A 12,321-nucleotide genomic window follows, 5' to 3' on the forward strand; every position below is an offset into this window, starting at 1 on the left:
ATCTGACACGTAAGACCCATTTTGAGCTATCTGTGCTTCATACTAAATATATTTCTGCAAACTTTGTAGCATAAATGCAGTTCACGATACAGTGAAGACTTTGTGCTACAGCTGGAAAAAGAGCTGGTCCAAGCCAGGCTGAGTGAAGCAGAATCCCATTGTGCCCTGAAGGAGATGCAAGATAAAGTTCTAGAGATGGAAAAGGTAAACCAAGCCCAGGATCTTCGGTATAAAATAGTGCTAGAGATGGAATGCAGGTCCCTGTAGTTCTTCGTGGTACTGCGCTCTATATTGACATATGTTTTCATGGTCGCAAGATGCTTTTCAACTTTGAAGTTGATTATAGCAAAAACAAACAGCAAAAAATAAGCCACACCAAACAGAAGTATCAAAAAAACAGTAATACAAACTAAACAAGATGTTTACATTGAGGAGGGCCTATGATTGCTTTTTCCTGTGCCTGTGTTAGAAAATGCAAATTCTGGTAGGATCTTAACAGCAAACATCAGCTGTTTCAAAACTATATTCTGCAATGAGTAGCAAGCCTGTGGTAAGCCTTGAAGTGATGTGGAACTATGAATAGTTGGAGTGAACACAAAAGAGGAGTTCAAAATTGCCATTCCCCAGTCTTGAGTTCTTGAGTCTCTTCCACTTTCTGTTATGGGCAGGAAAGTGTGTCTGCTGTCCTTAGCATGAAACTCTTCTGCTTTTCAGGTGCCAGTTCATTTTGTAGCTTTCTGACACCAGAACCCTAGCTGTATTCAAACAATCTGTCAGACACTTTATTCTATTTGCTGTCAGGTTTTTCTTCACAGAAAACAGAAAAATACAGTTGACCTTATTTAAAGCACACTCTTCAGATCATATGTTGTTTTGTGAGATTATTTCCCTATGGAAACTTGAAAAAGCTGTATATTCAAGAATGTGGACAAAACTTATTAACTTCACAGGACTCATCTAGTTAAGATTTTACTTAAAAAGCTTGACTGGGAATCTGACAGAATAGTAGTGTTGTAGTTACGCTGGTAAGAGGTCAGAATCTAGCATCCATGTCCAATCTGCTAGTTTTTTTTGTCCTCTTTTAGTATTTCATTTTAAAATGTGTTATTACTGTCCTCTTTGTTTTAGTATTTCATTTTAAAATGTGTTGTTACTTGATATATTTAAACTATGTTATGTATTTATTTTATATGCTGCCCAAGACAGTCCCTGTAGCCTGGGACAGTCACTCACTGTGGCCTGGGATAGCCAGAAGGTTGTATACCTGTGATTCTCTAAAAATTTAGAAAGAGAATACTACTTCTCTTGAGCTATAGGAAGTAGCATATACTGAAAACTGTAAATATGAAGATATTGGAATTGTGGGGAAAAAATTGATGTACCAGGCAAACTTTGGATGTCAAGAAATATTTTAGTCAGTCCTTAATGAACTTAGGCACGTGAGAAAGTGACTCAAGTTAACTCCCCTCAATTTCTATAAATACAACTCTTTATGTGGCATGTCACTAACAGTCGTCTGGAAAAACTCTGCTTGGTAGCCTGAGACCTGAATGGCTATACTGCCCATAATGTAAACATTAAGAAACAGTCAGTTTCTTGGTTTCTAATGTTTACAGCCCATGATTTGGAACATGCTAGTAAATGGTGGTTTTGCTGTGTTAATGTTGAAATATTTCACTCAACTCTCAGGAAAACCTGGAAGCTTTCCCAACACTGTGTCTCTACAAAATACTTGATTTTGCTAGAAATTACTACTGAGAAGTATAGTAGAAAGTGATGAAGCACAATTGAACTTCGAGTGTTTGGAGACCAATGATTCAACAAAAGGAAACTTTAGTTGGGCATACTGTCCTCCTTTCCTTCTAGTGTTTTTGTTTTTCTCCAGACTTTCATCCTTTCATCACTTTTCCTAAGTTACTTCTGTAGTGTGGATTGCTGTTTTGTTTATCTCTTTCCAGTCTTTCTACTTTTTTCATGTCTTTGTATACATCCATGAACTTTCACTTAAGAGCTTTCTTGACTGATTATTATTTGTAAATATTAATTGTTTCTTTGTCAACATACCTTTTCTTTTTCAAAGGCAAATTATCTACTTTCCAAAACCTAAATTTCCATTTAGGAAAAGGAGTAAGAGCTGTAACTCTACAGTTGTAATTTTTGTTTCTCATTTGCTTTATTTTTGTCAATTATTTCATAATCTTTCCTCTTTTTTTAATGTGCTAAAAGTAGTGTAAATAATCTTTGTGAGGGATAATATCCAGTGAAATAGGCAGTTGAAACATACTTGTAGTCATTAGATATATTTTTTTAGGGACTTTATAAGAGATGCATTATTAAGAAATTTTGGTTAGCAATAGGAGTTCTCATATTTGTATTTTGGAGTGGATCTTGCTAAGCATTATTTTGTTCAAATGCATGTTTAAGAGGATGTTCCTTGTTCCAGAGGAACAGCGCTCTCCCTGATGAGGAAAACGTTGCTAGACTACAAGAAGAACTGATTGCAGTAAAACTAAGAGAAGCAGAAGCTTTGATGGGTCTCAAAGAACTAAGGCAGCAAGTCAAAGACTTGGAGGAACACTGGCAGGTATGGGTACCAAGACATTGTTCTCTTTTTCTTCTTGGATGATAACAAGGCAAGAAAATCTTGAGACATGTTAACTATGATCTAGTGACTGTGGATTGTGAAATATCACAGACTTCAGAAGTGTATTGGAAGTTGTTCTCTAGCTGTTGCAGATGACAGAGAGGCCTGTACTAACAACCAGCCATCCTGGTAGATGTTTTTCAAGATGTACTTGAAATCCTCTGACTTAATCTAGTTGGGAGTCACTGTCTTTGGCTTTTTAATTCTCTATTCTTAAAACTTGTATAGATTTCTAGATTTTTTAGACCTAAAAGTAGCATTCTTAGCAACTTTGCATTGTACAGCTGAGACATCAAGGAGTTCTTTAAAGGAGATTACTTAAATGAAGTTAGAGAACATCGGGAAAGATGAGATACCAGCAATGACGTGGTTTTTTTTAGCGTCACCTAGCTCGCACCACTGGGAGGTGGAAAGATCCTCCAAGAAAAAATACAGTGAATGAACTACAGGATGAGCTGATGACAGTCCGACTGAGAGAAGCAGAAACTCAGGCTGAATTGAAAGAAACCAAACAAAGAATGATGGAGATGGAAACACAGGTATGATATTTAGCATATGAATTGACCTGAATGGTGCCAGACTAGCATCGGATGACCAATGCCATTTAATGGTCTGTACCATTTATAAGGATGACTTTAGTTCTAGAATGTCAGTCTCTTTTTTTTTTTTAAACTGCTCTTTTTCTTCATATCTTAGGTTAGGAGGGAGAATCAAATGCATACAATCAATCTAGCATACTTTAATGTCCCTTACAGGGCTAAGCTTTCAGAATTTCTTACTTGGATTAACTGGTAAACTGAATGCATGTGAATCCTTATCTGTTCAGTTGTTCCAGGGATGCTAACAAAAGTATGCTTAAGGTATTTCCACCTTCACAAACCTTTACCTAATTGATGATTCACATATTGTAATTTCAAGTCTTAAAGTAACTGCTTTTCTTGTGAAATTGCCAGTACTAGATCATCTACTGAAAGCACGAATATGGTTACTAAGCAGGAATCTTGGTATAACTATAGCCTATTGTCACTTTTCAGCAGAAGCTTTACCTTTCACCTGCTAAGAAGAAAAAGTATATTTTAGCATTATTGAAATGTGCAGAATAGGCAAGAAGTAACTTATCTGCTAAGGTCCTTTTTATGTAACTAGTGCAAGTTAACCGGTCAAATCTGAAAGTGCACTACAGTTGGTACATTCATATTAATTTGTGAGCTCTCCACTGAAGTGATATTGAATGTGCTGTTGACTGGTAAGTTTGTAACAGGTTTCTGAGAAATCTTCCCATGTATCAGGATGTGGTACTGAAGAGGGAGAGAATGGCTACACAATATGTGGTAGCTTACTACTGGTAGAGGCGCCACTTTATTCTACAGTAACTGGATAAAAGTGTTTTCTTGCCTTCTAAAACTTGTATTTAAACATTAATACTGTTATGTATGTTTTCTTGTTTTTCCTTTCTATTTGTTGTAGTCAGTAGGGGGCATAGGTATTCTGCACTCTGGGTTACATGCAATAACCTCAAGACCTCTAGGTTTCTCTCATTTCAGTGTTGAACATCGAGTCTATGTGTTTATGCTGCTGAGCTGTCATTTGAAACAAACGCAGTGGTTCTCAGATTGTGTTGATCTATGCACGGCCTCATGTAAAAAATGTCTTGTATTAAAGCACTGATCTTAGTTGTATTGTATTACTTCCAGAATTTCACTGGTCAGAGAAGTGTGCATGTAGTATTTCTGATATACTTGATGTTTTGTGGTTGCACCAGCTAGTAATTGTAATTGGGGTGCAAGTTTACAAAGTCTTTGACTTACATAAGTACAAGATGAGTCAAAACATGTATAGCAACTTTATGTTCTTGTTCTTAAAATGAATTTTCTATTTAAGAACCCTTGAAATATCATGGCTGTAAAAAAAAAAACAAAACAACATCATGCAAACTTTTGTCTGCATTTTAAAAATTCTGAATGTTTTTCCATCAAGTTTTTTTTATAGTAAATGATCTGTTGAGTCTGTCTTGTCAGACTTTAGGGAGGTAAATTAATATGAAAGATCTCTCATTGATGTGCTTTCTTTTTTTTTCTTGTCATAAATGTCAGAGTCAGATCAATAATAACCATTTGCGAAGGGCAGAGCTGGAGGTCACCAGCCTGCAAGAAAAGGTACAGTATCTTACTGCACAGAACAAAGGACTTCTTGCTCAGCTGAATGAAGCAAAACGTAGACAAGCGGAGATTGAATGTAAGGTAAACAACATGAATAGACTATTTGCATGCTTTTATATATGTAATTTGTAGTGTTTTCCACTACTTTCTTTATTTTCCAGTTTGACAAAGTCATCTTAAATTTACCATCTCAGAATCATTTGAGGTTTTGACAGAGCTGTTTCTTTGTGGTCTCACAAAGATAAACTTTGACTTCAAAGTGTAGTTCTGCTCTACTCTCTACTGCTGTCTGTGTGTAATGAGTAAAAAGACTCTTCTACTCAACAGATTCTGATCGCTGTGTGCTCTGATTGTCTTAGTGACAGAAGACAACTTCAATGCTATTACTACAGAACTAGCTTGGGTTCAGAAATGGCAGTAAAAACTCTTTGAATGGAAAGATGAATAGAGAAGAGTATTAGGGTATTCACCACCTAAATAGTAAACAGCTTAAAAAAGATCAGCCTAAAAATACCGGGCAAGAAAGTGTTCATTAACGTCAGTGCACCAGAGCTCTACCTGATGTTTTCATCCCAGACTTAGTTTCATAACTAAATACATAACCGGTCCCTAATAATTTCTCTTTCAGTCATGTGCATGCAATATGGAAAAGCAATAAAGAAAACAAAGTTTTATTTTAGCTTGGATGAAACTTTTCCTGAAATGACTATTGATACTTATCTCAAAGTGCAATATTAGTTGGAAATTGCTATAATTAAGACCTAATGTACTGGAGACATTAAAACAGCTTTCAACTTTACTCTGTTTCCAAAAGGTGTTTGCGGAGGTTATTATAAAATCAGCCTGGCGCTGCGTGGCCAGTAATTTCTAAATAGATGAGTTGTTAGTGTGTTAACATTCATCCTGTAACAAAATGAATTCCGCTTATTGTACTGCGGTTGCAGATTTAGCAACTTGAGAGCAGATGCTGTTACATAATGTAAGTTGATCACATCTTAGTTATGTCCATGATGTATCCAGACATTCGTTTCTCTTTTTTGCTCATATACAACAGTTACCAGCTGGGTGTTTTTTTCAATGTACATGTGTTTTATTTTAACAATATATAACTTAAGGACTGGCTGTATTCCCCTCTAAAGGTTCTGCTGATAACGTAAATAGTGTCAAGAGTGTAGCTTGAGTGGCTTATCGCAAAGTTAAGTCTGCAGAGGAATTGGCACTCTGTGCATAATTTTCCTATAATGTATTGTTCTTACAAACTTGATTTCTTCTTGTAAGCCTTTCTCTTCAAGGTAATGCATCAATGTAATCAGTTCAGTTGTGTAATAAGATTTCATCTTGTCTTCGTTAATCAAAGCCATATTGTGAAATCTGTAATTGGCAACTTTTTGCTAGTTTTCCCTTAGTTCTTTCCATAAGGAAAATGAAGCTACAGCAGTAACAACACTTGTCTTACCTACTGTACTACCAGAAGTAGTTTCAGTGTCACTCTACTAAGTAGTGTTGCTACCGACTTGATTTGGCTTGAAATATAGAGAATATAGAGTTGGTTGAGTTGAAAAAATAGTTTTGCTCTGTAAATACTTAAAATAGTTAAAATAATTCAGATGTCACTGATGCAACAACTTCATAATCAAAACTGAAGTTTCAGTGGTCTTTCATATAATATAATGGAGCAAAACAAATGTTAAGCTCATGTAGCACTAAAGATTTTAAGCTACACTTGCATTTCCCTAAATTTGCCAAGTTCTTTTATCCTGATTTCCCTGGAAGCTGATGTTCGAGTATATTTTTCTTCCTGTTATTTCAAGACATCTGAAGCTGTGCTCTGGTGCTGTTTGTCACTATGGTTTTGCTATGTAGCAATATTCATACTTAAAAATCCAAGTAAATCTTTCTAACACATCTTCAACTCCCCAGTTCACTTGTGTAAAACAAAAAACCCTACTAGTATATTCTGGAGCTTGTCTCTCTTGAAACAGTATCTTATAGTTAAGTAGGAATTGAAACTTGTGTAGCGAGCTGTATCCTATGCCTATGCAGTTGCTGTTTTCTGTCTCTGGTCTGTACTACTTCCTGGTTTTTTCTTTTTATCTGATTGCTATCAGCAAGGACTGATTTCAGCAAGGACTTCATTTCAAACAGTTTTTTGAAACACAGCAATAATCTCTCTAATCAGTTGTGTTAAAGGACTTACAACAGAAGAACTATGTCCTTACCCCAGTTGTCTTTCCTATCAAATCCTGTGGTACTTATTGAGCATGTGCCTTGTTTCAGTGATAAAGTGTCAGTGCCATCTAGAGCAACATTGTTGACTCATCTCAGATATTTAAGTCAAACCAAGCCAAAGAGTCACTTAGCTTGCAGTTGACTACGTGTGATCCTATAGACTTGTGGGCTTGGCTTCGTGCAGGCAATCACACAGTAGAATTTAGCAATAATGGCTGAGCTTTGACTTTGGGTTTCTCTAAAATGGAATTAGGTGGCTACAAATTCTGTTAATTAGATTCTGCAGAAAATGCAGTTTCATTACAGGGCTCTTTTTGAAAACATACAGCATCTCTTCAGGTTGCTACTGTGGACAAGTTTTGGCAGTTAAATTCAGTTTCAATCAAATTGTCTAAAAAAGTAAGAATAGCAAATATTATGAATTAGATACGCACATTAAATGAAGTACACATTAAAATAACTGTGATACTTGAACTAACCTACAGTAACTATACTTTGTGGAGTTCTACCATTCTGCCACGAAAGCTATACCTGGGACTCACCTGTCTTTTCCAGAAGTTGCACTCTACCTGGAAGTATTATTGACTCATAATCTATTTCTTTTTTCTCTTCGGTTGTACCAAGCTGGTGACAATGTAACACTGGTGGATTTGTGTTCTCAAGTCTTCAGGGCTTATCTCATAAAACGGAAAGTAGGGAAACTTACTTCTCTTGTCAAAACTCAAATTGCAAATCACTGTTAAACTTACAGCAGGAATCTGTTTGTTAGTTACAGGCGTTAGTTTTATCCTAAATGGTCTTTGTTGTATACCGTCACTAAGATAGCTGAACATAAATGAGGTTGAGTATATCTCTTCTTACTTGTTTTTAGATAAAGGTGAAATAAGTAACTTTAGTGTATCTTTGCTGTCTGTTCACAGAAGAGAAGCTGAAAAATGTGGTCCTCTGAAGAATTGTTGATGCTTCTTTCTTAAATTACATTATAGTGTTTCTGGAACAAAATGTATCTGTTTCTTGGACCTGGACCTTTGTGGGCAATATTTTTCATGGGTATTAGGTGGTTGTAGTTTGGAATTAGTATTAGATGTTTACAGAATTCTATGGACTATAGAATTAAAAATAAACAAATAAATTGGGGGTTCTTTAGAATATACTTTATTGGTAGGCATGGTTATACTTCAGCAGCGTAAGTTCTCTTTATGCAGTTCTGAGTAAAAAAAAAAAAATGCACAGTTGCTAATTGAAACTGGTATTATGGCTTATCTTCAATTTATTCTTCCTTCCAGAGTAAAGAAGAAGTGATGGCAGTGCGGCTCCGTGAGGCAGACCGCATAGCAGCTGTGGCTGAACTCCAGCAGCACATTGCTGAATTGGAAATCCAGGTAATACATAATGATATTAAATGTGTGGCTTCATACTCCCTACTTCTTGTACCTTTTTTCCTGTCCTTCACTTTCTTTCTTTTTTTTTTAACCTGTTGTGAATACAAGACACTACTTGGCAAAATGGGATAATGCTATCTTTGTATAGTGTGCTTCCTTTATAAGCAAAGGTCTTACATTTACCTTCTGTGCACACTGGTGAGCTTTTAATAATTGTTTCTGTACTAGCACCATGTGACTTCTCTTTGTTTTTACTTGTAATCAGTAATTTTCAATGCTATATCAGGTTGGAAGCATACCATCAAAAAAATCCACGTTTTGATTTCAGCAGACATTCCTGTCTGCATGTAATTTTCTGCCATGATCAGAGTTAGATTTGTTGTAAAACGTACCTCCATTATTTACTTAAACCAGTCCTTCTGTTTAATGCTGTGTATCGCTGTAGGATTTGAAGATGCGTTCTGTAGCCCTTGTGCTGTTCCTTGTACTGTTCCATTTTTTTTTTTGTCTTGAGCCCACTGCTCCCTTAATGAGAGACCCATAAGTGATTTCTATTTTTCTGGCTTGGAGAAGTCTTGATGCGTTACTGCAGACTGTCATTCATGTACTCGCACACTGTTTCCCTACCTGAATTTTGTTGTCTGTCCGCAAAGGTTTTTTTGGTTATTAATCCTGGATTCAAAGCTACTTGTTGTCTAGTTTCCTTTCTTCTTCTCTTAAGCTGGCAATGCAGTGTCAGATTTCCCTCTGAAATTTCTCCTTCAAGATACTTTCATTTTATGGTGTCAAAGTTCAACTACTTGTGTTTTTTTTTAAATCTTCATGTATGGTATGAACTTGCTTCGTAAAACAGTTCCTTGTTTCTTAACTCTTGGTTACCGTTTTGCTAACTGCATGAGGAACATGTCAAGTAACATGGTTGCATGTTGTTTCTATAAGATCGTCTTGTTTTATGTAGATGACTGTACAAATAAATTTGATGGAGTTTGCATAAAGAGTTTTCACTTTGAATACTTTTTCCTGTATTGAAGCGGGCACCAAATCTATTAAAAGATAAAACAATCAGTTGATCACATAATGCTTAGATAATGCGGAGATGAGTACATTAGAACTACTTAGATAAGTTAGTATTGCATATGACTCAGTTATCTTCTAGAAAGATAATAAGAGAATAGCTGAGTTCAGGTCAGGCTTCTATGTTAGCAATCTATCTGTAAAATAATTGTTTATATTCATTTCAAACTATCTGGTTTTGCAGGTGAGGAACCACCTGCACTTTTTTGCTTTTTTCTACTGTAACACTGGCTTTAAATGCTTTTTCCAGAAAGCACAGTAGTAGTTCTGGTGTTATGAAATAGGGAATCCAACAATCTGTTTTTTTTCTCTCACCGAATTACAATTTTTTCAGTAAACAAGTCTATTTTCTATGGTTTGACTGATAAATCATCAGTGCATAATCATCTTACAGCTCTCTCCTATTCCCTTTCCATGCTTCTGCCTAAGCTATGAGTGTCAAATTATACACAATTTTTATAATATCATGGGTATTTAAAGAATGTAGGTGCTAGAAGGTAAACTCTTTCCTAAGTCTGCTTTATACATGCAAAGACTTCACTGTCCCTGTTTTGTCATGATATTTCACTGTCTTGTTCACTTGTTTCTCTCCTTCCTTTTCACAGTCACTTCTTTGCATGATGCAATCTTTAGGTTTTTCCACTTCTCTCAATTATGTTGCTTTCTTTTGTCTCCTACTGAAGTGCATTTCAAGTTCCAGTCTTTTTTTGTCACCACAGATGATCACCTGTTAATGATTTCTTCATCTGTAGCCTCAAGATCCTTTGTTTTCTGTACAAATGAGAATGACTGTACTTTGTGTATAATCAGAGCATGAAGTCATTCTGTGTCTGTGGTATGTACTAGGAGTTTCCATGTTAGTTTGAACTACTGATTGATCTCAAGCTTATATTAGTCTGAAATATAGCTTGTGTAATTGTGCAATACATGTTTTGAGTGTTAACTTCATACATACATTTAAAACAGCAGTGGTTTAATAGAAATAAGTTCCTTTTATGTCTTCTTTCACACTGCAGACTTGTCTTGAAAAGTTTCCATTGTGCTGTGAAAGATTCTTTCTGCTTATAGAACCTTACACAGATATTTGACTGGTGTTTTGACAGCAAATATATGAAACTTAAGATCAAAAGTTCCTTTCAGGTGCTCAGGCTCAAAGGTGTCTGAAGCACCTGCAACAACAACAACAAAAGTACTTCGTGGAGTTGTGAAGTATTTACTTTCAAAGCTAGCAAGCTAAAACAAACTATTGATCCTACTGCTTCAACAAAACCTGTTTTTTAAGGAACCAGCAAGTCTCAATATAGGGATGAGGTACTAGATAACTTTTTTCTCATCAGAGAAAGAGCTGCCTCATTCTTTTCCATTCAGCTTGCTGCTGGAATGCTGTGACCTGATGTCAGCAGTGGAGGACCTTTTAATTGAGACTTGCCTTAATGACTTGAAATACAACATGTAATATAAAGTGCTTCTAACTAATCTTGGAGCGTAGATGTCTCAAAGTGATTATGCTGAATAAGAAGCATCGTAAATAAATATGCTTGTGATTATTTCTAAGCTGATGAAGCTTACCACATAACCTTCATTTTTTGTGTGTGGAAAACTTGGTAAGAAGCAGGGGAAAACCTAGGGATTCAGTGCAAGGTCCACATGGTCCATAGCAATGCTTGACTTAAATCATTTTTCTTTTTAAATGTTTGTGTAGGTGTAGGTGTGAGACATTGGCATTAACTTCTGCAGAGTATCACTACTCCCACATACAAACTGTTCTGACATACACAAATGCTAGATTTAAATCACAGTTTGAGGTCACTCTTAGTTTTGGTTAGTAATAATGACAAGGACAAGGAGGTAGTTTTATCATTTAATAGTAGATGTAACTTTGTAGCAAGATCTCAGTTTGCTGTGATATTAAGTAGTTATTTTTATGTATTTTGAATATCATTTTATCTTAGGCATTGAGCTCTTGATGCTGACCTGTTAGACTTCTGTGTAAATGTGTTGATATACAAAAATAATCCACGGGCATTCTTACTCAAAAGTCTGACACATTCCGTAATGATAATAACCTAATTGGAATACCTAATTCATGGAAGTGATGGAGAAAAAACCTTGAAGCTATGTATAAGCAAAGGTGTCCTTTGTCAGCTATGTTTTCCTCTGTTCTTGTTTTCCTTACCAGTTCAAGTCATAAAACCCTTAGGAAGCAAGCATGGCATCAAGTACTTAGCAGACTTCTGCTTTACTTGATCATTTAAAAACTAAATGATGTATTTCTAGATGTCTAGGCTGATAGCTGACTAGTTTTGGCCAAACTATAGAATGCAGGTCTCACTTTTGTGAGAAAGTGAAACATCATATGAAGAGAACAGCTTATCCCCAGTATGGAGGTACAAACCCCTTTTGTTTCATCCTTTTGTAAGATATAGGCAGCTAAGACCAAGGAATGGATATTCGCTCTTTACGCCTGTAGCCCATCAGTAAATTCCTGGGTTTGCTTCATCAAAGAATAAATCTTCCTTCTTATCACTTGATCTGGTGTAATAGCTACAAACTGCAACAAGCAAATGTTTTAACTTCTTAATATCAGCCTTTAAAGTAGTATTACTTGTGGTTTGTCTCTATACTTCCTTAGAGCTCTCAGGAAGATCTCTAGCAAGCCTCACTAATTTCTGGTCTGGAAGAGTAGGTATTCCTTCTGGTCATGTATAGTTTGTCCTGTTGGTTATTCAACACTAGTAGGGTTTTTGCTGTTTTTTTTTTTTTTTTTGCTATTTTTTTTAAAGCTTTCCTTGAAACAGTTGAAGGCAGGACAGGCTAAAAATGAGAGGGAGAG

General features: G+C 35.9%; 1 protein-coding gene across 8 annotated transcripts in view; it reads left to right on the forward strand.

Annotated features, from left to right (window-relative positions):
* EVI5 (ecotropic viral integration site 5) overlaps positions 1–12,321 on the forward strand; it is an 89,870-nt gene that overhangs the window by 52,412 nt on the left and 25,137 nt on the right. For 7 of the 8 annotated variants that reach the window (XM_090146345.1, XM_090146338.1, XM_031614819.2 and 4 more), the window contains 5 exons: positions 70–204; positions 2,444–2,584; positions 3,025–3,183; positions 4,738–4,884; positions 8,319–8,414. In XM_090146345.1, the coding sequence (XP_090002471.1) occupies positions 70–204; positions 2,444–2,584; positions 3,025–3,183; positions 4,738–4,884; positions 8,319–8,414 (678 nt within the window). The remainder of the gene's footprint in view (positions 1–69; positions 205–2,443; positions 2,585–3,024; positions 3,184–4,737; positions 4,885–8,318; positions 8,415–12,321) is intronic. The other variant, XM_031614818.2, reaches the window with a different exon arrangement.

This window comes from Phasianus colchicus, chromosome 9 (genome assembly GCF_987193195.1).
Source record: "Phasianus colchicus chromosome 9, bPhaCol1.hap1.1, whole genome shotgun sequence".
NCBI classification, from domain to species: Eukaryota; Metazoa; Chordata; class Aves; order Galliformes; family Phasianidae; genus Phasianus; species Phasianus colchicus.